Raw genomic sequence first — 25,861 nt, forward strand, 5'->3', positions numbered from 1 at the left:
TTTTCGAAAATCACTGGCGTCGGAAAAATTTTGCGGAAGCGAACGTCGGAAGGGAAAAAGAAAACGCGACGTCAAGGCTTCGTCGAGACTTTGCTCTTCGTGTCTACTGCTTTGTTCCTTCCTCTCGTGTCGACGCGCGGGTCCTTTACGGTAAAGCGGACGTTGATTGCCCGCACCGTTACACCACAATGAGACAATGTGAATTACGAGCAATTTCGCAAAAGTAAGCATAATCGAGGAGCGGCAGGTTAAACGGCGGAAGCTTGTTCTCGCGGCCGACGTGTTGCGCCGACATTGTCCACGGCTCTCTTCGGTAATAAATTTTTCGTTTTATATCCAGAATTCTTTCCGTGGATAAAACTAAGGAAAGATGTGCCGCCACACGATGACGGCGGCGCCGTGTGCGTCGTAATCCGGCTCGTCTCGAATTTATCGCCACCAATGCGTAACGTGTAACCGCTGAATATTCAACAGCGATCTATTGTTTGGCTTGGAAAATTGTATTAATCCTTCTGCCGATATATAGCCTGCAGTTACGAGAGCAAAACCTATCGATATAGGTGATATTATTACGAGACAAAAATTAATAATGAATAAAGAAGTAATAAAATACAATATTTGTAATAAGTGATAAAATACATTTCGTAAATTAAATTGATAAACTCTAATATATAAAAATATGTTGTTTTTTTTTTCTAAAATAAATCATATATTTAGAAAATAAATTATTTTTCAAATATTAATTTGTTCATGTCTTTAAATACAAATACGCGCGAGAAATAGATAAAGATAATCCGGTGAAGAAATAAAGTTGGAACGTGACTATTCGCAATAACGAAGTGCTCTCACTTTTTAACGAGTACGTACTCGACGGAGAAGCACCCTTGCGGAAAAGTCAACGAGCAAGCCTTTCGCTTCCAAAGTTAATAATAAAGAACCTCGATAACGGTGATAAAACGGAGGTACTGAATCGTTGAATATGCAAAAATGGCATTTCTTTGGAGGCTCTTGAGCGATGACTCACTCATGAAGTATCCGAAAATGTCGAGGAGAAAACATGATTTGTGCTAATATTCTTAAACTTTCTTAAGTCTTGGTAAATTTAAAAGCCTAAAAGAATTTTTTAATTAAAAAATGAAGAGAGTGCATTTCGAGTTTTATTAAAGATAAATCTATTCTGGGGAGAAGAAACTATAAATGAAATAATACATGTATGAGTGGGAAGACGCGTATATATCTACAAAAAGCAGGAAACCGTTGAACATTCGTACGAGAGGAGATATAATCTCTCGAGGTCGCGGAGTGAATTAGATAGACATTCTGTAATTGTTAAGTCAATTAGATGTTAGTGCAGAAATGGTACTACGTATGTTGGTTGCTATTGTGGTTCCGCATGGTTTCGCGTCATATACTGACCGCTTTATCGATGTCGGCGGATAATAATCGATCGACGAAGATACGATCGCTTTTCAACGGAACGATCGTCGTAAAAGCATCCCTGTGTTCAACTCGCAGATGGTATCGATATCGCGGTACACGTTGTTTAGAATGTTGTATCCGAGCTTTATATTGGATCGATGCATTTTATCAAAGGGACACATCAAATAAAATTCTGCATCAGCTTCTTATCGACAAAAATGGCCAATAAAATAACAATTGACAAAACAAACCGCAGATTATAAATTTTTGCAGCGTGTGAATTAATAAAATTGTGATAGTGATATAAATCAAGATATTATTTTCGTCTTTTCTTACGGTAGAAAGGCGACAATGACGAAGGAGCGACAGTACGGGGATCTATTACCGTAGCAAATCTCAGGTTACTAAATAATAGGGCATTGTGTTCGATGCGGCTTTTCGATCTGCAAAGTTTATGTTTACAAGATTTATCGAGGCCTTTCAGACGGTGCACGTGGTCCGCATTCGAGAAAAGGCACTTTACGCTTCCTCTCGCGCCAGTGTATTGCCGGTCGTCGCCACGCTCGTTGTGACGTTTTTAAATCACTGTTATTACGATACACCGATCGCGCATTGCCTCGGGGATGGTGGACGCAGCCAACGATCCGGACACTTTCCATCCGCGTGGCGATTTCCGCCACGAGCACGCCGAGCCACAAAAACCACGCCGTCGAGTTACTCTCGTCTGTGCCCATTAGTTTTGTTACATTCGCTCTTTTACATCATTTACATGATTCCCGGATCGATTTGATTACTGATTGAAAAATATATTATCGATTATCTCGTGAAAATGTAATAACTCTCGTGCATGTTAAAATGGAAATATTTAAGCTATATTAAGCTATATGACTCTTGAATATATTACGGTAATTCGTCTTAATCTTTAAACGAAATATAGTTGCATTTAAAAAATCTGAGTGATTACAGATAGTATCGTGAATCGTGCTCCTTTCAGATAAATCGATTTAAATTTAAAGAGAAAATCCATATGTGGGCGGGGCTTGACTCGGTTATACGATCAAATCGCGAATATCGTCGAAGGCATAATAGTCGCTCAACGGGGGCCAGGCAACGGCACCCAGAACGTAACTAGTGCACGGCATTGCGAAGAGAACAATAAAGTCAAGTGCGTATCGTTGGAACGATAGTCGAGCTCGATGTTGGGCCAAGATTCTGCCACTTTTCTCCCGCCCTTTTTCTTCAATGCTTCCGTTCATCCAAGTTTTCGCCGATCGTCTCTCTTTCTCTCTCATGTAGAAAATGGAATTGGTCGTCGCCTTCGTAAATGAGCGGCATGCGCAGCGTATATCGCCAGCCAGTCCGACTTTTATCTGCCGCGCGAGAACTCGTTTATCCACGGGATGCCCATTCGTCTCGAAGCGATTCGCGCGCGATTGTCTATTTGTTTGCCGATTTAATTGCGAAATTAATGCGAAAAAAATGTACGAGAAAGAAGGACACCTTCCTTCTTGTCGCGCGTTCTCGTCTGCTGCGAATCTCAGATTAACGATGACATAGAACGTCGGGGGTTTATCCTCCGCCTTACGATATATGTAGATACCACAGGCGATATCACAGGCGTCAGTTAAGGATATACAATATCACGATGCTATTTATATCTAATATCAGATCTTCGCGAATGTTGCAGGCTCTGAATAATTTATTTTCCTACAAATTCTTGTTTTGCATCAGCGGAGGAATTTCTTCGACGCGATGTAATGGAAATTAATCCCGCGGAGATATAATATAATAATTTATTAAAATGAAAAAAAAAAAAAATTATATTGTTATTATTATATTTTATATTATTAAATTTTCATAATTTCAATAATTTTAATAATTTTTTCTTTCCTATAATGAGAGATATGAGATATTTAGATTAGGAGATTGTTTTTTTAGCTCGGTTAGCCAAAACAATTTTATATTTTTCTTCTGCTAAATATCTCATTATATTGACGCGTGAGTCAGAGTGTGTGAGAGTCGACGCCTATGTGTCGATGTCTGGATATGTAACTACATCCAGTTAGAAAGAGAGATCCCTGCGTCTCCTGTCCAACGTATTATTCGTGCGAGAACGCACGCTGCACTCGCGATATATATTAGCATATAAATTATATTATCGTGATTTATGCTTACAGTCTGCGTATCCACACGGGGCTATAGGGGGTTGCTGATTAAAATTCGAGACGACGCGGGCAAACGCCTTGATGCCTGTCGTCTAGTAATGACTGATAAATAGATCAATTTTGTAACAGCGAAGTAATCTTCAAGGACTAGACGTTTCGTATGAAAATTTTCTTTGAAAACAGGTGTCTTATAAAAGAAATATTGCATTTATCTTAATTTCTCTTTTCTTACAAAGTAATTAAAAGTAAATTGTAAATTGAGAGGCTCTGTATTATTAATAAAATAAGAGATATTGGCATACATTGCTTTACTTAGTCTAAATTACTCAAGTTATTGACAATGTATCGATTTTTACAAACACGAACGTTTCGGCCAATTTTTTGGCCCTCTTCAGCGCAAATAACTTAATATAATAATTGAAAATAATCGCAAGCGGTCATGGAATTACTTATATTTTATTCACACAACCGAGTAATTCCATGATCGCTTGCGATTATTTTAATTAAAAGCAAAATGTATACATTTGATTTTGCTCAATAATTACTGAGCTTGGCTCCTATTGCCCAATATCTCTCATTTTATCAACTAAAAGTACTTTATTATGAATAGAATACTACATGGATAAAATGTATATTTTGATTGTAGATAAATACTAACGAGTTATGTAAAATATTCTCGATGCTGGTGTAATAAAGTTTGATAGATCGATAAAGGAGAGGTCAATGCGGTGCAATAATATCGCGGAGCGTCATGACGCTGGCAATAATTTTCTGTTATATTTCGTTCGACTCCGTTAAACGCTCACGTTCGTGCGCGCAGCGTCTCAAGTTAGGACTTTAAAAGGATAAGTGTATATACGCGCGGCGAGTATATTGCATAATAATTAACGGACAGCCAACGGCCGTACAACACTCTATAAACCGTATTGCCGCAAGTTCATTGCCGGCTCGGAAATCGCAATACGTACATTACGTGCGCCGAGCAGCGCGTCGCCGATTAGCAATCGAGGTCGGTTCTACACCTTCTACATCTTGCCGTAATTTATTTCCTTCCTCCTTCTCCCATCCCCATCTTCGAAAAGCGCGAACGTCAGTGTGAGTGTTCGCATTCGTATTTTAAATAACGAAAAGTGTAAAATAGCGCAATAAAAAAGAATTATCGCTATCGTAAAACGATAATGTTTTATTCTTCTCGAATTTTATCTCAATATATAGTTGAAGAAATCACAATCTGATTTCGAATCCCTTTTTTTTTTTATCGCGTTTCTGAAATATTCACCCTTGACGATATTCGAGTCATTTTATATATACTGCTTGCTTTGAATAATCGATATCTCTAGCTTATAATCTTATATAATCTTTTGGGTAGTTTTAGGGAGAATATTATATAGAGATGGAGATTAAATATACAAGAAAATGGTAAAGATGGTTTTAAATTTATTTAATACGTTTGTAATTATGAAGAAACTTGCGGTAATTTTCTAAACTTTCTTTCTAATCTCCTTACATTTTTTTTACAACTATTTTATATAACTCTTACAAAAGAAATAAGAGTCACTTGCGCAATGTTCATTATTTTCTGTTTAGATTGAATGAGATTTCATTAGATTTGCGGAGACAAAAAGAATGTGATTGCGCGAGACATGACGAACATTATGGCAATACGGTAACGCCAATTTGCGTTTAGCGATCAAAGCCCTCTTTTTCGCACAGTTAGCTGTCGTGCCGCTAGGCTGGATACAGGAGACATGGTAGCTGGCTTCAGTGCTAATTATAGTTAACTCAGAACTGTCGCACTCTCACGGTTAGATCCTCCCATGGACAATAAGAGCAGCTACTTTATCAGCATATCCTGTTGCCCACCCCGGCACATTCCGCGACGCAACGCGATATTTTTACATATCCGCGCGACTTTCTTGTTGACGTTTCAGATTTGTATTAGCAAGAAAAAAATATAATTAAAAAAAAGTATATAAAATAAAATAAAAAAGAAAATAAAAGTTTTATCTTGATATTTTAAATGGCATAAATAGTAAATTATAGATAGATCTAAAAAAAAGTTTTCGATACAATTAGAGCATCAGTGAACCAGGATGTTTTCATAGAGATTAGATGATTACGAAATAAGTGGACAGAATTTTTTTTTAAATAGCTAAAGTGGTGCTTTTCTCCGTTCATCGTGTTCACTCGAGCGGAAAAAAACAAAGCGTAAAGAGTAATTCGATTGTGATGTGGAAGGTGTCTCGAGGAGAAAGAGATCGGTAGGAGGTCTCGCGACGTCGTGAAATCGATCGTGTCCGCTTGGCTGATTCGACACCAAACAGCTCCCACGTGGAAGCTGATGCGCGCGCTTGCTAACTCTCGAGAAGAAGCGCGGGGCTTGACGTAATCGAAAAGTTTCACCCGCTTGAAAATCGCATCTCTCGCCAACGATTTAATAAATCGGCCGCGATGCGCGCTGCCTTTATTATAATTTCTTCCTCGCTGCGCACGTTGGAGCGTCGAAAATCTGCGTCGTGTCGTAATCGACACGGTTACGAAAGTCAAGCTGTCGTTCTTCGCGCGAGAGATTATAATGTATATATCTCGGGAATAAAAGCATTCGATTTGTAATCGCATCAAAGCGCCTTTCTCGTGTCATTAAAGTGACATCGTTACGACGTGTGTTTCGATAAACGGATCGGCTTGGGACGACAATATTTTATGACTAAATTTGAAAATCCCTGCAATTATTATATAATGTCGAACGATGTATTCACGTATCGATGAAATGTTATTGCGATCGTGAAAGCTTGCAACTATTTCATGGAAGGTCAACTATAATATATAGAGAATGGAGAGAAAGAGATGTTCGCGTATAACGAAAATATATATTTACGAGAAAATACGGAACGCGCGTAGCCTTGGCAAGGGTGGATGTTTGCGTTGTGCTTCGTTGCACAGACACAAAACGAGGCCTGGCCATTTTCGCGGCAGATCAGATCGATCGGGGACGTGTAATTTGCGGCGGAGGTTCCGTCATTTGGCAGCAACTGCGTCGTCGGCCACGGTCCGCTATACGACGACTTCCAGTTGGTGAAAGTCCGGAGATCCTACGCTCTTATTCTACCGTTAGATACAAAATTGCCTTATGCACATGCGGCACGCATTGTGTATTTTTTCTCTTCATAGGATTAAATTAAACTCGATATTTCAGTCCCATTTCGTTTCTCTTCGTCCCTTTCTTCTCGTACGAAACGAGAACGCCATCGGGAAGCGACTCGAATCGACGCCACTGTGAGATCTTAATCATCGCGTCCGTGCATGCCTCCGCATTATCCTACATTGTTTCACCTACGTTGGCCGAATAATTTGTTCGGCGAGCCAGCAAATTTACGCACGATTTAGTCAGATTTTTATTAATAAGATATATTGTTAAGTATATTGAAAATAAAATTAATTTATTGTATAACAAGAAAGCAGCGCACACTTATCACAATGGTGAGAAATACTGATCGTCTGAACAAGGGCTGTTATAAATCACGCCCTGGTTCGTGTCGATCGATTCCAGTACTCCGCACTAATTTCATGATTTAGCCGGGACAAAGAAAAAAAGAGAAGACAGGGTCGGAGAAACATTATATAGGACGGTACGTTTATGAGCATTGTCCGGGGCTCTCGACCCTATCACGGCTTATTCGGTGACGCGAATCTATGCGGGGGTTCTAGAAAGCATCTGTAGGGGCTAGAACTGCGTTTCGCTCCGAATTACGACGAGGGTGAAACGCCATACGGCTCTACGGAGAGATAAACACTTAGCGACCGCGCTATATTTTAGGGGATAACTTGTGGACTTTTATGTGGTATGACGTGTAGCGGCTTTTTTCTATTGGTAACGCAAAATACGAAGATTGGGCGAATGATTAGTTATTATACAGTCGTATAGATATAAAACGTGAAGAATATTTTTCTGTCATAATTCTTATGATTTGAAGTCGGAAATATTGGAAAATAGATAATATCGAAAAGCAGAAAGATTCTTTTGAAAACACAATAATTGGTTTATAAAAATTCAAAAATAAAAAAAAAGAAATTAAAAGGAAAATAATTTCTCATTATAAACTTTTCTTTTGGCATAATTTCGACAAAAATCTTTCTAATTAAGTTAAATATTTTTTTTTACGTGTTACAGAGCTTCTTGGAAGCAAATTCCAAATGCTGGTGGAACGCGGCTCTGGTGGATGCGACCCGGCAGCTCAGGTACAAGGGCCACGTGTCACCAGGTGTACTGATGGTTAGCGGACCGCCCTGCGCCCTCGAGGTATTGAGAGCGGCATGGGCGCGAAACGTTCTACGACCACCCGCGGACCATTCTATCACCTGTCTCGGTACGTACTATTTAATTTGATTTCATACATTGTCCGACGATTTATTTCAATTGCTCTAAATGTCACCAGGATTAAATCCGTTTCATTCAAATTGAGATAACTAAAAAGTTTAATGAAAGATAAAGCAATCTGTGAAAGTGAAAGTGAAAGCGTCGTCAATATTTTACAAGAACGAGTTCTTATGAGAGAAGAGATAATATTGCGTGACCTCGGTTCCTGCTGCATTTGAATTACAATGTCTTAATGCGACACTTTATGCGCAAAAATAACATAGGAACTCTACTACGTGCACCTCTTTCTATCCTTCGCCTTTATTAAACTCGGCAAAATGTCATGACTGCATATCTAAAAATAAACTCGTGTACTTAAATAGCAAAAATAAATAAGTAAAAGCATACATGAATTATGAAATTTCAAAGAGATGGTCTAAGGATTAGTATTGACACTGATATAAACCGACGCTTTACAAACAGAACGAGCGAAGATAGTAGAAAGTCAGATCTTTACGCGTTATTCTCCTTTATCCGCTTATCGCTCGTAATCCTCGCCTGTCGTCGATGTACATTCTACAGAAATAGCTTCACATATCTTATCAGGTAGCCCATGCACCCGTATGCACCCTTATTTCCCCGTCGCGCTGCTTTTACCCCGTACGCCCCTTTGGTCGGGTGTCGGGTGTCGGATGCCGGGCCTCTTTTTCCATCTTCGCCGTTTCTTTCCAATCTTATTGCTCCCTTTTATGCCCCGCGCACTCGTATCTATGCACGCCTACGCTCCACTATCTCGCATACCGGGCTTATGCTAATGCACGCGCGTATCTGCGCAACGGCGTAGGAGCTTGGACTTGTTATTATGTTTCGCGCGATGCGAAAACGCTCTCGCAAAAACGAAAGAAATTTATTCGCGCGATAAAGAACATGTTACGTGACTTTATCCGCATGAGAAAGCTGCCGGTGTGAATATCGAAAAATTACGTCATGAATCGAAGCACGTTTCATGGGCTGTTTCATAAAATTTATCATTTTCATCTGCTTCATATTTAGCATCGGGCACAGTTGAGTAATGTACTTAAACGTATTACGTTAATGTGCAGATTTTGTATGAATATTATTCACGCGCCGATGATAAAAAGTTTTCTGTCAAATCAGAGAGATTAGATCGGCATCGGAGATATATTAAATTTGCAATATTTCGTAATTGAATAATGACGCAATGGCTGCTGATGAACCGTTGAAATGCAATTAATTGTGATATGTCACGAGAGATGGCAGGATTATAAAGTGTTTTTATTAAACGGCCATTTGTTACAAATTTTTTGCGCACTTTTCCGGCTACGAACTTTGCGATTTGCATATGAATGTCTTCGTGTAAAACAAACTTGGTTAACATTCCGCTATTTACCGGATTGGGCGGGGCATCGTAATATGCGCGTCTTTATGCGTCTTTATATATGCGTGTACAATAACACGGGTTTCACGCTGCCATAATTGGTTTGCCGTCTACTTCGCGGTAAAATAGCCAGTCCTCCGGTCGGACCGGCTTTTATCCGACTACCCTTTATTCCCTACGTTCCATCCCTCTTCCGAGCTACGATAACGATAAACGCGGCTTCGTAAATATGATGGCGATTACGTGTAATTTTTTCACTTAACGTTCAGTATCGTTTCGTACGAATGCGCATTCTTAACGTGACGTTCGATGCGTACAAGATGCATATTTAAGCTCATTAGCAAGAAAATCACGTACTCAAACGGTCATTCTTTTAATTTGCACGGCGTTTCGTTAGATTCTGTTGGTTTATGAAATTAAAAGGAGTGAGTTAGGTATACACAGTTGGGTTAAAAGATAAAATGAAATTTCGCATTTTAATCTTCAATTAAGAATTTTTCTAATCTTTTAACGTCATTTTATTTTTATTATAAATATTATATATATATATATATATATATATATATAGAGAGAGAGAGAGAGAGAGAGAGAGAGAAAATTACACGATCGCGCGTGTTTTGAATTGCGAAAGCTTTTTCTATAACGCGGTTCAGGATTCGAGTATTATACGTACGTTGAAAAAAAGAAAAGAAAAAAAAAAAAAAAAAAAATAACCGGCACAATGCGCTCCACATAGAAACGACTTGATCGGTACGTGAGTCGCATGCCATCGAGTCCCTGCATCCGCGGCGTCGATGGGCGCAGCGAAAGGGACGTCTACGCGCGCGTCTGGAATGCCAGACCTTCCCTCTCGCCTTCTGCATATATACCCGAACTGAAATCCATACGGTGCACTCTCGCGAAGTAATAAATCGGCCTCCTTCGGTGTGCGACAGTAGCGGCATTCCAGGGCGATCGATTAAGTCGTGGTACCCCATTGGACACGCATGGCCCGATAAGCGGCGCGTTTTCCACGCATAATTTCCCATTTCGTGATTTATCTCGAAGGAATCGCGTGGAACAGGTCATATATACACCACCTACCTGTTATTCGTCGACAGTGCGACAAATATTTCATTCTCGTATAATTGTGAGAGTAATAATTGAATAATTACATGAGTAATTATTTGTGATTAATTAATTATATATGTATATATTTATCACATGCAGAATTATTAATTAATACTTGTATAAATTATCAATATCTTTCACTCATGAGATATACTCTTGTAATTGAAATAACAAGAATTCGCGGATTTTACGGTAACGCGAGACCCAATAGCGGGACATCGTACACATTATACCTGTTTTAGGAGTTGAATAGCGCACACTTGATTAAAATGCAAGTCGCGAATGCTGACGCGGGCCAAGTCAATGCATCAAAGAGATAAGGAACCCAAATGAACGTAAGGACGATGATTCTGTGGGACGTGCCGCAACGGACGTGAGGTCGTGGAAATTAATAGCGTAGTATCGACATCCAGTTATTTCTATACTTTGAGTCTATCCTATAAATAGGTGTACACACATACATACACGGTCGAGTATGCGGTAACGTGGAATGCGCACTCGTACACACGTTACATGCCGAGCCGGATGATTGCAATTCAGCATTTTTACTTGCGCCCTGCCTCATTCATTATGTATATTGACTAGCTGCAGACGTAGTTAAGACGCGCGAGACTCTGTCGGTGTTCTATTAGCGCTGCGCAGGCCTCGACTGAAGTATGCAACCGCATTTTATGATGATGAGCGAACGGCGAGCCGAAACGGCGCTTTATCATGTCGGGAATCGCGATTGTGCCATCCTACTCGAATGCGCCAGCACGCGAGAAATGTATCTTCAAACGATCTTTGTTCGCTATTTTAAATCTCAATTATCTGGTAACCGTGTAAAACATTATATTAAGTCGCAACGTGACTTGTCGAGATAAGACATCCATGAAGAAATTTATTTATATAAATGAGATGTTTATTAATTGCCTGCAAAATTGTGTCAGATGCAGGGAAAACATTTTTTAAACATTTCTCATAGATATATTTATCGTAGCTTTTTCCTCTCTCATAAAATGCACATTACGAAAAGGAAATCATTATCTCTGACTTTCTCGGTACTTAGAAATGTTGATCAAACGTATAAAAAGATACTTGACTAAGATTACGGATCTGATAAGAGGATTTCAACGATCGTTTGTTTGCAACGCGATTCTCGACTGGATTCAATTGACATTTGCCCGACAATCATTTATCGATTACATACTTTCGATTAATCCCCTTCAATTTCATTTTGAGTCGCAACATCTTTAACTTAACTACTCAGCAAACAATAACAATGACGTATTTGCATACTCTTTAATCGAATCATCTTTGTGTCGGTTAAATTGAGAGAATTTGACAGTCGTCAAGTGCGCTAAACGCGAAATAAGAATACGATGTCGATATCTTAAGGCCACGGGGGCGTTCTAAACACGTTTCTGTAATCGGTCAGTCAGGTAAAATCAGTCAGTCTCTCACGCCTCCCCTGTCACGATTTTGCTATTTGCCCGATCGAATAAGCTTTGATGTATGATTATTCTCTCTCGTAAAAAAATTCTTTTCACCGTTCGATTAGCGGCAGAAGATTTGTACGCGAGTACGGTTGTTGCCCCTACACATATAATCAATATCAATGAATATTGCGAATTAAGCATAGAATAGCAAAATAATTAAACGACATTCTTCAAGTATCTTCGAAATGATACTGTCGTAACATTAAGAAAAATTTGTTTTCAAGAAAAAACATATTTTATTATTGCTTATTATTGCATCATTTTGAATTCCCTTTTTGTAAATTTTGCTTAGATAAAATTTGAAAAAAAAAAAAAAAACGGTAAAAAACATTATAAGTATGATTAATTGATGTGAGCGGCACCTGTTGTTAATTAACATTATAAGGATCTGAAGAGGGGATCATATTGCGCTCCTTCAACCCCCGTATTTAAAGGGGGGGACTTAGGAACTTTGAAGCTAATAGCAGGACGCCGAGAAGCTCCCACGGTACTACACGATTCGTTGATTCGTTCCACGTGTGTGCAAACGTGTACGAGTGAGACGGCAGAGTCGAGTAACGAGTTATCTATCTACCACCGCAATGTAAACGTTTGTAGGCCCATCGATGTATGCCACGGTATTTTCGAGTGGCAACTTCCTGCCGAGTGTCAGCTGGATCCTAGCGGCCGCCTCGTCGTAGATCGACGATTACCACGATGATGGTGGGGTCGAGACACGACATACTTTGCTATTACTTGGCTTCTTCCTGTCGTTCTCGAGACGTTACTCTGACTCTTTCCGTCTTCGTTTAGTACTTTTTTTAACGCGTCCCTCGTATTGCTATTCATATTCATAAGTCATATTCATAATTCGTCAACGACTTGTGATTTACAAGAGACCGCACGTCGCGACTTTCTTATTAAATAAGTAATAACGCATGATTCTATTGCATGATTCCGCGAAGGAAATTCAGAATCTTAAACTAACTATTAGTGGTTGGATATTTTTCATTTCTCAGAAAATGTAGATTTACTGACTCACTTCTAATTATATTTAAATAATTTCCTAATTAATTACACGTATGGAGATATATCTCGATACATTGATATATATATATTGAGACCTAAACGGTGAATTAATTTATGCATAATTCTTTCAGACAGATTATTGATTTACATCAGTTGATCGTAAATCTATAATATTGACAAGTAGCATAAAATATTAATCATCACGTGCTATTACGAGTGTATGTTATTTCGAATGATGAAACACACAGTTACCTCGTTTTAGCGGCAGCTTATTAACTCGTTATGCAGTCAAACGGTGCCGTTTACCTTGCCGAGTGCGATCAGTATACGAGGTATACGAGAGCGAAACGGATTGGCGTTTAATGCGATCGTAATTACACGGGAAATTTAAGACCGGTAGCGCAAGAGAGCATCTTCCAACGAGATAATTCGCCGACTTAAATCAACAACGCGTCGCGAAATACCGAGAGGTAACAGCGTCGCGAAATGTCGAGAGGTATGTTACAACGGTATGGAGGCTGCGGCATTGAGTAACGGATAATTGCATCGACTAATAAATTAATTCGCGACCTCCCCCGTGTATACTCCCACGAAAGAAGGAGAGAGAGAGAGAGAGAGAGAGGCGCGTAGTAGTATCGTCTAAGACGTTGTTCATAATCATCTTACGCCACTCCAAGCGATTGTCTAGGTCAAGGCGTTCGCTTTTAAACGCACCTGCAAGCCAACGCACGAGATGTGCGTACACAAAGGCTGTCTCTACGTTTTTCTTAATTATTATCTGAAGCGAGAACAGACTGTGAGATCGCGAATTAAACTCATCGATGCAAGGAATAATTTATAAATGCAAATTAATAATTATATCACAAATTTCCGCCCCAATTTTTAGAGGATTTAACGAACGTTTATATTTTAAAATAAATGTAGATTGACAATTGTACGAGGCGATTTAACGTAGTGGTCCGTATTATATTAATCGCATTTCGAAAATCGAATGCGATGTCACGTTATTGCGTGACACATGTGTCGATGCGCTCAGCGATGAGGATCAAATTTTAACATTTATTACCGCGATCTCATAAACGAGAGAGAATCGCTTCTCTTTGTTTACCCTGAACCACGTGCATATAATAAATGCAAAGCCACCCTCTCTCAATCTCAAAGCGTGCAAAGCGGTTAACACGACATATGCGCAGCTGCTGCGATTCTCTCTCTCTCTCTCTCTCTCTCTCTCTCTCTCTCTGTTTCTATCGCGGCATACATTCGAGAGGGTAACGTGATATATGCGCGTCATTCGACTCTTCTCTTTTTACCACGATAATGAACGGCTCTGCGGGAGCCGTTTCGAACGAAACGGCGACATAAATGACGATTGCAAAAAGATTTGACGCGCAAAACGTTAGAAACGTTTAAGCAATAACGCGGGAATAATAAATCGCGGAAACAAAATGTGAAAAGGACGCCCATAAACTTTGAAAGAGCCAACCTCGCGGACATACGTCTCTCGAGATGAAGACGCGAGAGTGGGTCCCAGGGAATCCGGCCAATCGGCCGCATAATGATGCACCACGGGAAACGAGTGGAAAATTACACATCGCCGAAGAGACCTACACTCTTCGTGTTGAGGAGAGCAAGGAACGTGGCATTCTGGCCGCGAAAGGGAAAGGCTTCCCTCGTTATCGAGGCGCATCGAGGTTTTGCTTGGTGCAAAACTTGCAGAAATTCAGCGACGGGACGATGCGATATACACCGTGTACCTATCTACCTATCTACCTACCTACCTACCTATCTACCTACCACTAATGTATTTTACCTTTTCGTCGGGATGGAAAGCCGATACCCAATGCTTGCTCGATGTGTTCTCGACGAATCGTGCACGAGTAACTCGGTACTTCTCGCCGAAGAAGTGGACAATGTTTCAACGGAGATCATAATATCGCCTCGTATTACTCGAGAGAAAATCTATCTCGCTTATGTTTGCGCATGTGTGTTACACCTAACCCAGCGTCATTTCCGTAATCGAGAATACTGCATGTTTCGATTAATTATCGTCGTGTGTATCGTGTCGTATTTTTAACGAGAACATTGAAAGCCTGATGGTTGCAAATAATAAAATTAATTTCATTCGCGCGTTAAACTCATCCTCTCGTGTGATCTTAATTACATTTTAATTCATCCGGCACAAATATATTTAGATCGCGGGTTAGGCTGCGAAAGTTGTGAATAGAGAGAAAGAGAGAAACGGTAAAAGCAGAAAACAATATAACCCGATACACGCATAAGGCGTATATACGGGACATGTACACGTTCATTTCCGACTAACTGTTCTGTGTGCAACGAGAATAGTTGATGCATTTCTGCAAAACACGACTACGATGAAGGAGCGTGCGAAGATCTGGGCGCCGCGATTCCGCTAATTGACTTAGAGTGAAACCTGCGCTTTCGAAAGCGACGTCTTGCAGTTAATAAATTCCCGAAAACAATGCCACTGTCGTGGCACTCGCCTATCTTTACCGCATTATCAGGTGATATATCATTTCGCGTCCTTGTGAAAAAAGTTTCTTGCGCTATTTTCATAACACACTGATTCAATCTAGTAATTTGTTGCACTTTATGCGCATTAAATATGGTAGACAGAGAAGGCAAACGTAATCGGAGATCAAATCAGACGTTTCATTTTCATGCGAACCGTCTGAAATTAAAACAGTTTATACTGATAAGTCTCGGTGAAAACGCGCTCGGTGAGTCGCAGCATCCCCGAGAAATTTCTAAGCATGGTCCATCAAATTCTAAGTCATTTTATGTAAAGGGGAAATAAATCTTTTGCATATTATACTTTCTCAGCGGTAGTATTCCGGTCTGTCTTAAATTTGTTGCCAGGATTTTATCTTTATTCACGAGCCACGCGATCGGCATATCTTGCGAAACATTCGGAACAAGCTTGTGCTACACTGCGGTATGCGGCATGGCAGGTTGAAGAACATCGATTTTGAATGTAGAGAGAGAGAGAGAGAGAGAAAAAGAGACGGTAGATTCTATATATGTATGTACAAGCGTGCGAAATTTATGGCGACTTGCCGTCTTGTCGCGATAACACGGGTTAGTATCGCCGAACGATAACTCGAATAGAAGCTATAACGTTTCAACTTTTTTTCGTATAAAAATCTTCTCGTTATAATTTATGAATGAGAAACAATAAAATTGTAAAACAATTTAATTAAAATATGAATGCAAAAATGTTTGACGAAAATATGAAGGAAAAAATTAATTCCATCTTGCATCTGAAAATAAATGATGTAGTTTACACAGGAAAAGATTAAAACACCCTGTAGAGCAGATGGAAGCTTATGAATAAGAAATAACCCAGCAGATCAAGCAAAGTCGAGCGCAGAGTCTTATACCATGTTTAACTATCCATGAGAACTGGACCGTTCTGGAAAGTTTTCTCTCTCTCTCTTTCGCATGAATATATTTTTTCTCATCTTGCTCTCTTTTTCTTCCGCAACCCTCAGAGTGTATATAAGCGAGAAAATGTAATATTCCCCTTTCTCTGATACTTTATGCTGATCGACGAGAGGTAGACGTATAGGTATCGCGTGCGAATCGTGGCACCAAAGTGCTGCCTGTCTAGCACGATTTGCTCTGAGAAAATGGTAGGGAAATTGGCGCGCGTCGTCGTCGAGATGTCAGCCGCGAACCCGACACATTGTGGATCGATAATAAAGGATATGAACTAGAACTATGTGTCGTTTGCAGGGAACGACGGCATAAATTCGCCGGAGGATTACATTCTCCGTTACATCTCAATCGCGCAATTCCATCGTAGAAATTTGATTAGAATCGAACCGAGGTGAATTTGCGAAGAAGCAAAAGTATAAAAGTATATAATACTTTCATATTTTTTAAAGCGATGTATATTGAAGAGAGAGAGAGAGAGAGAGAGAGAGAGAGAGAGAGAGAGAAAACATTCCGGTCGTTGGACATATTCTAATAATGCTTTTTAAATGCAAATGGCAACGGGGTCGGACCGAGATCGTTGATATTTCTTGAAATAGCTATGAAAGTTGTGAATATTTATCACACATGGACGGTTTTTAACCGGTTTCCTCCAGCAGCACGCGGATATCCACCGAAAATAGGCACGAAGGTATCTTTTACGACACAACGCGTATACACACGCGTTGGATATCGCGTGGTCATTGGCGTTAATTTTTCGCGTGGGTATACGATCGCGTTGCTATTGTTAGTAGCCGTTAAGGAAAACGGGTTTCTTCGAGTGAAATGCAGCCGTAGGTTCATTACGACTAATCCATTATGACGACACGGTATTACGACGACGTGAAACAAATATAGACATTGTAAAATATCGAGACAAAACGTGTCGTAAAATTCTTTGCAGATTCGAGTGATTTATTTTTCTTGAAATTTTTTTATGTTCGCGTAGGCTTTTCTCCTAAAGAGAGATGATTTCTAAATATCTCTCATATCCTACTTTTCTACTTTACTATACTTCTATCTTATTTATTATATGTATATCAATTTTATAATTATGACATGATAAATGTATCGGAACGGTGAAGTAAATAGCCATCGCAAGGATGCAAAGATGCGCAGATTAAACAGCTCGCTTCCATTTATTACGCGATTTAATGCGACGGAAATGATGAAAAATTAGACGGGTAGGATATACGAGCATGGAATTATGGGTGGAAAGAAAAATCTAGAATCGTGCGCATTAGAGCGACGCGACGATGGTAGTAAAATAAATTCCGCATTGGATTATATTGACATTAATATGGAATGCGTATTACGCGGTTTATATTTAGTTCATATATGCATCGGATAAACACCTGAATTAAATGGATATTGTTGATCCCGACATCGCTGTCGAGATCACTTGCAGATATTGCTACGTGAGCACGACTCACGACTGCCTGCATTCGTTCGGATCACGTGATTTCACACGTCCTGCAATTCGATTGAAAGCGACACGAAGTCGCATCGTGACAATTATATGTTTTAAAATTCGCATTGTCTTCTTTGATATTTCCACTTTACTCGCGATCTTGCCCGCGTCTAAATCAATTTGGGCGCAGCTCAGTAGCTGAGAAGTAGAGACAGATTTGCCTATCGATATTTGACATCTCAAGAGATTTTATCAGAGACAAACACAGAGAGAAAAGAGATTTAAATAGCATATTGAAAAGTTAATTACGACAGTCTGAGAAATATATTTGCTATTTACAAGAGACCTTTCGAGTTCATCGACATCGATTTGGCGGTTTGCTTTGTTCGGTCGAGCAATACAACGTGTGACAATAATTTCTTAGGTGCGACCAACCGCGAACGACATAATTATAAAGGCGTGTACCGCCTGTCCATAGAGACGACGAAAGGCGTGGTGGTGCGTTTATAAAATGTTGGCCTCTGCAAACGTAAGTCGCATTATATTCTTGTATGTAGGTTAATGTCAAGGGTGTACACAATAATCCGCAAATATATCTTCGGCATGATTGATGACACGCCGGTCATCGCCCATTCTTTCGCACGATATTGAAGACGCCGGTTTTAATTTACAATGAAGAAAAAAATTCACCAACATATAATCTGTACTCTGAAAGGATATAGGCGGTGATCTTTAGCCGAAGCCGCAGTGATTCATTTCGTCAAAGAAACATTTTTTGCGAACCTTATTCTTTCTGAAAGAATCTTTTTTTATCACTTTAATGTATCAATTGTATGACTCATCGATTTCTCTTATTTACTTTTAACCCATCAGGGATATAAAGTAGCTGCCTGTGAGAAAATAGTTGAAGGATGAATTAACGACGTAATTAAACGATATCAGATTAGCAATGCCATCTAACCGTTAATAATCGCTGTGTTTTTTAGACACATTTATCATCGCAAATATTATTTATAGTCATCTAATCTCTGGTTAGTGAATTTCATCATTGGCAAACCGTCGTGACATTTCACCTATGCTCCGTTGACCTCGATAGCATTAAACGATCACATTCGCCTCTACTGATAAATACGTGCATCGCTTCCGTGTCACCTTACGACCTATCTTAAGAACTTAAGAAATTGCTATGGCAAATGTGTGTAGAATCCTTTATAATCACCGATTTTGCTCACAATGTATAATATTCTTTAAACTCGTATAAGCGAAAGTCAAGTAAAAAAAAAAAATTCATTTTCGATCATTTTTACATCAACAAAAATTTTAATTCAAAACTAAATATTTTTAAAAACTGTATATTTATAAAATTATTCATGAACATTTCATTTTTAAACATAGCTGTTTCTCAAATTTTTGATAATGATTACTTTCGACTAATGCAACTAATATCGATTATGTATAAAGAACCATGGATTTAATAACTTAATCTGAATAATGTTAAACTATGCTTGATAATTTATATTGATACCTTTCATCTTACACAATTTATTTGAGAAACAATAGGCAAGAAGACTATAAAATTTCCTCATTGGGAGTGGCAGGTTGAACATAGTTTATTCCCGAGCATGGTGCAATATTTTACCGTGTCGAAAATCTTCCTAATTATCACTAAAATTACGCCGCCTGAAATCGATCACCGCAACGAGCACAAAGTGAAATTTATTGCTCGAATATACTCGAGGGCGATCCCTTTCGGTTCAACTCAATTACGCCATTATCGGTCGTGATTGGCGATGAAGCAACGAAAAACTCAAACCTGTATATTTCGTATATATAATAATAATAATAATAATAGGTCGCTTTAAATATTGCGTATGAAGAAAAATGAAATCGTAGAGCATAATTTGTATTAAGCTATAAATATTACGTCTAATGCAAAAAGAAATACTAATATATACTGCAGTAAGTAATACAAATATAAAAAGTGACAAGAGATAGTGATAAAAGATTACGTTTCAGAATAAATTTAATTAAATCCAGAATAATAAGATATTGTCCAATTACAATGAAATTGGCGGGCACGTCGGGGCAATAATCGTAGTTGCAAAATGGCTCATGTCAGACGCGCGAACGAGCGGACGGCGGCGCCCTTATCGCGAAGAGAACGAATGGTATCGGCGCTGCGCATGATGCAGCAGCGGAATCGAACGGCGGAATCGAGGCTACGAGTCGATTCTCATGGCCTCGGCTTTATATCGTCTTTCCGGTGAACGAAAAATCGCACGACCCGCGAGGTCGGATTTTAATCCGAGCGCGATCTAATCGTCTCTCTACGCCGTTGGCAATCCAAACGAAATTTAATATCACCGTAACGGAGATTCGTGCAAAAAAATCCCGGATAAACACGAGCGCGCGTTCTCCGTATGATTTCCTTCCTTATTCTTTCGGTTGCGGTTCTCTCGAAGACGAAGGATTAAAATGTCCCGCATTGTTATACCGTCTCCTTCTGAGACGCCAAGACAGCTGTAATACGAGTATGTGGCACGACAGAGATATACAGTGCGCATCGCGGATACGAAAAGGAAGCCCCTCGGGATGGAAAGCGGCCGCGTGTCATGACGACGTTCCGTGCGACGCGTTAGAATCATTAGAGTCCACAGAAACATATCTCGAATCGAATTTTTGTTCCTACTTTCGATCTCGATTTTCAATCTTATTTAATTAATAATGTTGCCGAAAGCTCCTATTTTAAACAAAAGTTTCTCAAAGTGGAAAACTGTTTTCTGCTTATTTATAAGATATAAAATGCCCATTTTTTATATAAAACAAACCTATCGAAATACTTTAGAATTCATAAAATGTAAGAAAATTAAAGTCGAAAATAAGAATAAAAATAAAGACAAAGCTCAAGTTATTCGGTTGCTCACAGCATAAAAATGATATGAAAATGAATTTTCTGACATAATGGCTCACCTTGGCCTGACAAGCGAAAACGTTTGACCGCAATCTATATCATATGCGGAATGACACAATAGAATCGCGATTTTTTTTTTTGCATGCTTGCGACACGATTAATAGCTTTGTGTAATAACTTCGCTGTATTGTCTCCGATAATGTATGCGTCCGTGGCGCGTATTTGCGTACATCCAGAAGCATCTGTGTGTGGATTCGCATGCGCTTCTAACACGTCTTCTTGCAGAGGTGTAAGCGGCTTATATTCGATGGATTCGCGAAAGGCTAGAGAAAGTCCGAAAGCTCTGTATCTCGTACGAATGATAGCGCAATGGTACACGCGAACGTTTCGATGTATATTAGTGTGTTCGAGAATCTCAAATAATAAAAATAATATTTCTTGTTAATAATCCGAGACGACACTTTACGACGACGTTTCGCCGGATGATTAAGGACACGCTCCCGAGCTCTCGAGAGCTTTATTTAAGGCGGCAGTTAAATGTGCATGTATACTGCGTTGTCGGCGCGATATGTCGTCACTCACTACCTGCGTAGGATCGTAAGAATTCGCAGCCCGTGACACCACGTGCACAGGTTGTAGGCGTGCGCGTGGTGTAAAATGCATATTGAAAAACTGGGTCCTGCGAAAAGCAGGTATCCTGTCAAACCTCTTGCATTTATTGTTAAATATATCTATGTGATTTTACATAAGAATTTTTTCTAGTATAAAAACTTATAAAATATAATAATAACGTATAGTATATATCTTACGTTGGAGTATAAATATTTGCGATGAATTTTTCGCACGATATAACGACTCTCAATTCAGTTCAATTTTGCCTAAAAATTGAAGATATGTATTATAATTGAATTTACAAAAATCTGATTTGAATTAAAAATAAATACATTTATGTAAAATAGATTTTTCTAAAAAATTTAATAATTTATAAATTTAGAATATTAATTAACACATCTCTTTAAAAAATGTTAGATTTATTAATTTAAATTTAATATTTTTTAAAGATGCGTTAGTTAATATTCTATTATATATAACGTTAATTATTTAACGGTGCTTCTTGTTCATAGACCGGATGATATCTTGCGCGATATCTGAGCAATCATCGAGTTAGTCTTAGGCAAAAATCATTCACGGACGCACAGTGTTCGTCACTGTACGTAATCGAGTGCCAAGCATATTATCGCGACCCGGATTCGATAACTCGTTGAAAGCGATTATTCGTGATTTGTCGTAGCTCAAAGATTTATCCCGCCTGTAACTCACAGCTGCAAAGTGTCATCTGAAAATAACAACGCCGAGATCGGTATCTCTCGTCAAATAATTGTACAACTTAATTTTCGGAACAACGTGACACGCAATACGCTGTATGTGCAACGCTCCGGATCGTATTCTGCGACTGATGTAACGTGTACTCGGGAACGATCACAGCGAGCAAACATTCGCGTTACATCGAGTTCTCTTTGAATTTAATGAGTGTTCTTTGATATCGACTCGCTTCTCTTATATACCATCGTGTGGACGGGAATTCGTGGCGCGTACTTTTCAAGCTGGAAAATTTATTTCTGTCAATGGAGCAATAACGGCAGCCCGTGCAGCACGTGCTTGTCTGTCTACTTGTTTTAATAATTGACTCGAGTCTCTTGTATAACTGCATTCGCATTCCGTGCACGGATAACAAAACAGTCAGTTAACAATATCGACTGGATTATTGACTACTGACGGGGACGCATAAATTTGATAGAAATAAACGAAAGATCTGTGCGTGTAAAAGTGCCACCAACCAACCAACCACGCCTTGTCCGACAATTACATTCTTTCATACATTTTATTTTTTATGCACCTGAGAGTTTCACTATTGGTAACTTCTCATATAATGTTGATTTGCTTAACATCATTTAAAATGCTATTCATATTTCATTTAAATTACTTATCTATCTATATTATAGCTAACTTTATGTTCTAAAAAGAGAAAGAGAATATTATTTAATTTATGATTAAAGATAATCAATATTGATGGAATTGAGATTTTTAAGATTGTTTTTATAAACATGTTGGTTAAAGTTAATTGATCTTTCACTCCTTTTTACATAAAGATTAGAAAGAAAGATAATTATATCAGTTAAACTGATGTCAATTTGAATCAATTTAATTTTATTTATATGGAAACACATGGTTCGATATAGAGAATACAATTTCCGAGTCTATTTAATCTTCTGGATAAATACAGTATATGAACGAGTAACATAGCTTTCGCTTATGCTATCAGCACACTTTATGCTATATAATCAACAATCTAACGTATGATTAATCTAATGTATAACTTCCGTATTTGCTCTCGCACACGCTGACGTAATTCTACAAAACAAGGCCGTTGTAAGGTAAACAAATGGGAGAGAATAAATCGCGTGATCGATATATAGCCGGCGGTATAAAGTGGTGTCTTAAGGATTTACATATAATCAGACGACTGAGGAGTCGCCGACTCTGGAGAGGAGAATATACGCGACTGAAAGGTCGTCTTGTTACGAGGTGATTCCTCGAGTGGCGAGTGGTCTTTGCCATTTCCCATAAGCGCAGCCTATAAAGGCGGCGGAGGTCGAGGGACCAACCGACCAACCAACCAACCAACCAACCAACCAACCAACCAACCGACCGACCGACCGACCGACCAACACGATGGATCACAGCGATAAGGGTATATGCACCGTGTTCTGCAGCGTGTACAGTACCGGAAGTGATCGCGCCGCGCGAGCGGCCGTTTCACGGAACGGCCGAGAAGTCGTCGTTCTCTCCAGCGGCAGCCTCCGTCTCTTGTCTCCGCGGTGATATTTTCGCGATATATTTTCGCGTGGGCGCGAATCGACCGAATGCCAGTCCCGACACTACCTTTTACTTCGAGACGCCAAACGAATGCTGTCTACGTGGGCAGCGCGGAATAGTATTATAATAAAGTCTCGTGGAATGATAGAAAGGTGCAGGCTGCTAATAATAGCCTTTCGCAGGGTCGCCGCAGGTCGGCAGGTGTGCTCGGCTTCGAGATACGTCTCTACTGTTCTCTGGATCGGGATCGGGATCGGGATCGGTATCGTCGATTTTGCCAGTCACCATTGCCAGAGTTCTTCTAGGTATCTCGCGCGTAATATAATATATAAATATATAATAAAAATGAGAGATGCTAAATACAGTATATATAAAGAAGATGATCTAGTTATTTGATTTTATTTAGAGCACTTTGCGTACTGCGTGTATAAAAGTGGCTTTATACAAGAAAATGACGTTGCAAGTATTGAGATGTTCGATCGAGAGAAAGCCGCGAGACGATGCAGAGCGACGCAGAGAACGAAACAGTCGTCATTGCGAGAGATCGGTTCTTTTAAATTCTACCCATAGGCATATACGGACGGGTTATAAAGCATCTTAATGAAAAATAAGAATAAACCGTTAATGGCCATTTACACAGAGCCGCTAGTTGGGTGGTAAATGTCCATCGGCCATAAATTGTCCGTCTCGATCTCGCGGCGGTTGCGGCTTTATATCGCGCGTGTAGTATTGAAACAAAACGACAAGTGGAACGGTTTGATGCATGCAGAACGCTTTCCAGAAAATTTATGACGCGTACCTAATTGTCGATGTTCTCGTGTATGTCTGAAATTGCGCTTCGTCCATTTAATTTAAGCCTTTAAAACTAGTTAGAGACATTAAAAATATACGTCATTTGAGCCTTCCAATAAATTGCTGTCACTTAAACATAAAAGAGATGTATGTAAAGGAAGGATATAAAATGTCGCGAAAGTCTCAAAGGATTCCCGTCTCGACAAACCTTCGTCGGTCGAGCTCTCGAATTCGGAGCACACGTTGATAATGCGTGCCAGATAACGTAGATACACGCGCGCGGAGAACACGTTCGGGGGACACGTTCGAGATGAGATTCTCACGACGAGGAGCGCGCGAGCCAGCAAGCATCCACGCCCCAGAGACGTGTATCGGGTTCCACGATCCCGCTGGCCTCGCTCCGACGTCTGTCTTTCCATCCGTCGTCGACAAAGCTCCTTGAAAATTGTGCAACCGTGGTACATGGCTCGTTTTCTTCGCAATCTCCCAGTACAATGATGTAGATCACGTTCTTTTTTCATGCCGCGCTCGCTCGCGGGGATAAAATCTCGCGCACCAATGAAACCGAAACTGACTGCTTCTTACGTGAGCATTAGATGCTGTTTATTCAAAGTCGCGCCGTAGATTTAATAGACAGTCAATGTGTTCGAAGAGGGATGTAAGTAGACAATGATGTACGAGATCGGAATAGTTAATGTCAGAATTTTATTATATAATCGTGTTTTACCGCGCGATTAATAAAAGAGATAACGAAGTTATGCAACGAGTATTAGAAACAAATGTATCTTGTTGTGAATGTACAAGAATATTTCATATTCCACAACTGAACTGTAAACGGATGAACGTCGAGCGTGAGAATAATTTCACCCACAGTCTAAATAGTCGGGATAAATGATCGAAGTCTAAATAGGCACCTTCAGCTTATTTTCAATGAGCATTCAACATGAGAATAATATTTCAGTTAAAAGTGGAAGCACATTGTTGCGATCGTGCGTCTTTTGCATATGCTTCTTGAAACGCGTGTATCAAGCGTCAAGATAGACGTCAGCGTAGACATGGACAACGAGACATCTCGGCCTGTCAGCGGCAAGCCGAAAGAATAAGAGTAAGGGAGGACTAGGAGAGAAGGCGGATTTATTCGGCCTATTTACGGCAATTGTTTAACGGGAGCTCGCGAACCGGGCGTTTTCTACACGTTAGTTACACGCGTAATTGGAGACCTGCTCTTTCCCGTCCTGTTCGCGAACAACAAAGGCAACCGTTGACAGACGTGCAGGGAAATTGCAGAGTTGCGCTCGCAGAGAGAGAGAAGGCGGACCCGTGATTGCACGAACTTTAAATAGAGTTCCTCTGTCGGCTGAAACCTTTAATTATACGTGATCGGCGGAGCAAGTGGCTTCGCGAATGTATTGTTGAGTCTTGATTTGCTATCCGCCTTATTA

General features: G+C 39.7%; 1 protein-coding gene and 1 long non-coding RNA gene across 5 annotated transcripts in view; one reads left to right on the forward strand and one right to left on the reverse strand.

The window, feature by feature from the left end:
* LOC140675482 (uncharacterized) overlaps window positions 1-25,861 on the reverse strand; it is an 81,891-nt gene that overhangs the window by 46,413 nt on the left and 9,617 nt on the right. The window lies entirely within an intron of this gene.
* Window positions 1-25,861, forward strand: part of Knockout (Stork-head domain-containing protein knockout) — a 73,271-nt gene that overhangs the window by 38,563 nt on the left and 8,847 nt on the right. For 3 of the 4 annotated variants that reach the window (XM_072910051.1, XM_072910053.1, XM_072910052.1), the window contains exon 3: window positions 7,756-7,951. In XM_072910051.1, coding sequence (XP_072766152.1) covers window positions 7,756-7,951 — 196 coding nt within the window. Of the gene's footprint in view, window positions 1-7,755; window positions 7,952-23,742; window positions 23,933-25,861 lie in introns of those variants that run through there. The other variant, XM_072910054.1, reaches the window with a different exon arrangement.

Source organism: Anoplolepis gracilipes, chromosome 17 (assembly GCF_047496725.1).
Source record: "Anoplolepis gracilipes chromosome 17, ASM4749672v1, whole genome shotgun sequence".
Classification (NCBI taxonomy): Eukaryota; Metazoa; Arthropoda; class Insecta; order Hymenoptera; family Formicidae; genus Anoplolepis; species Anoplolepis gracilipes.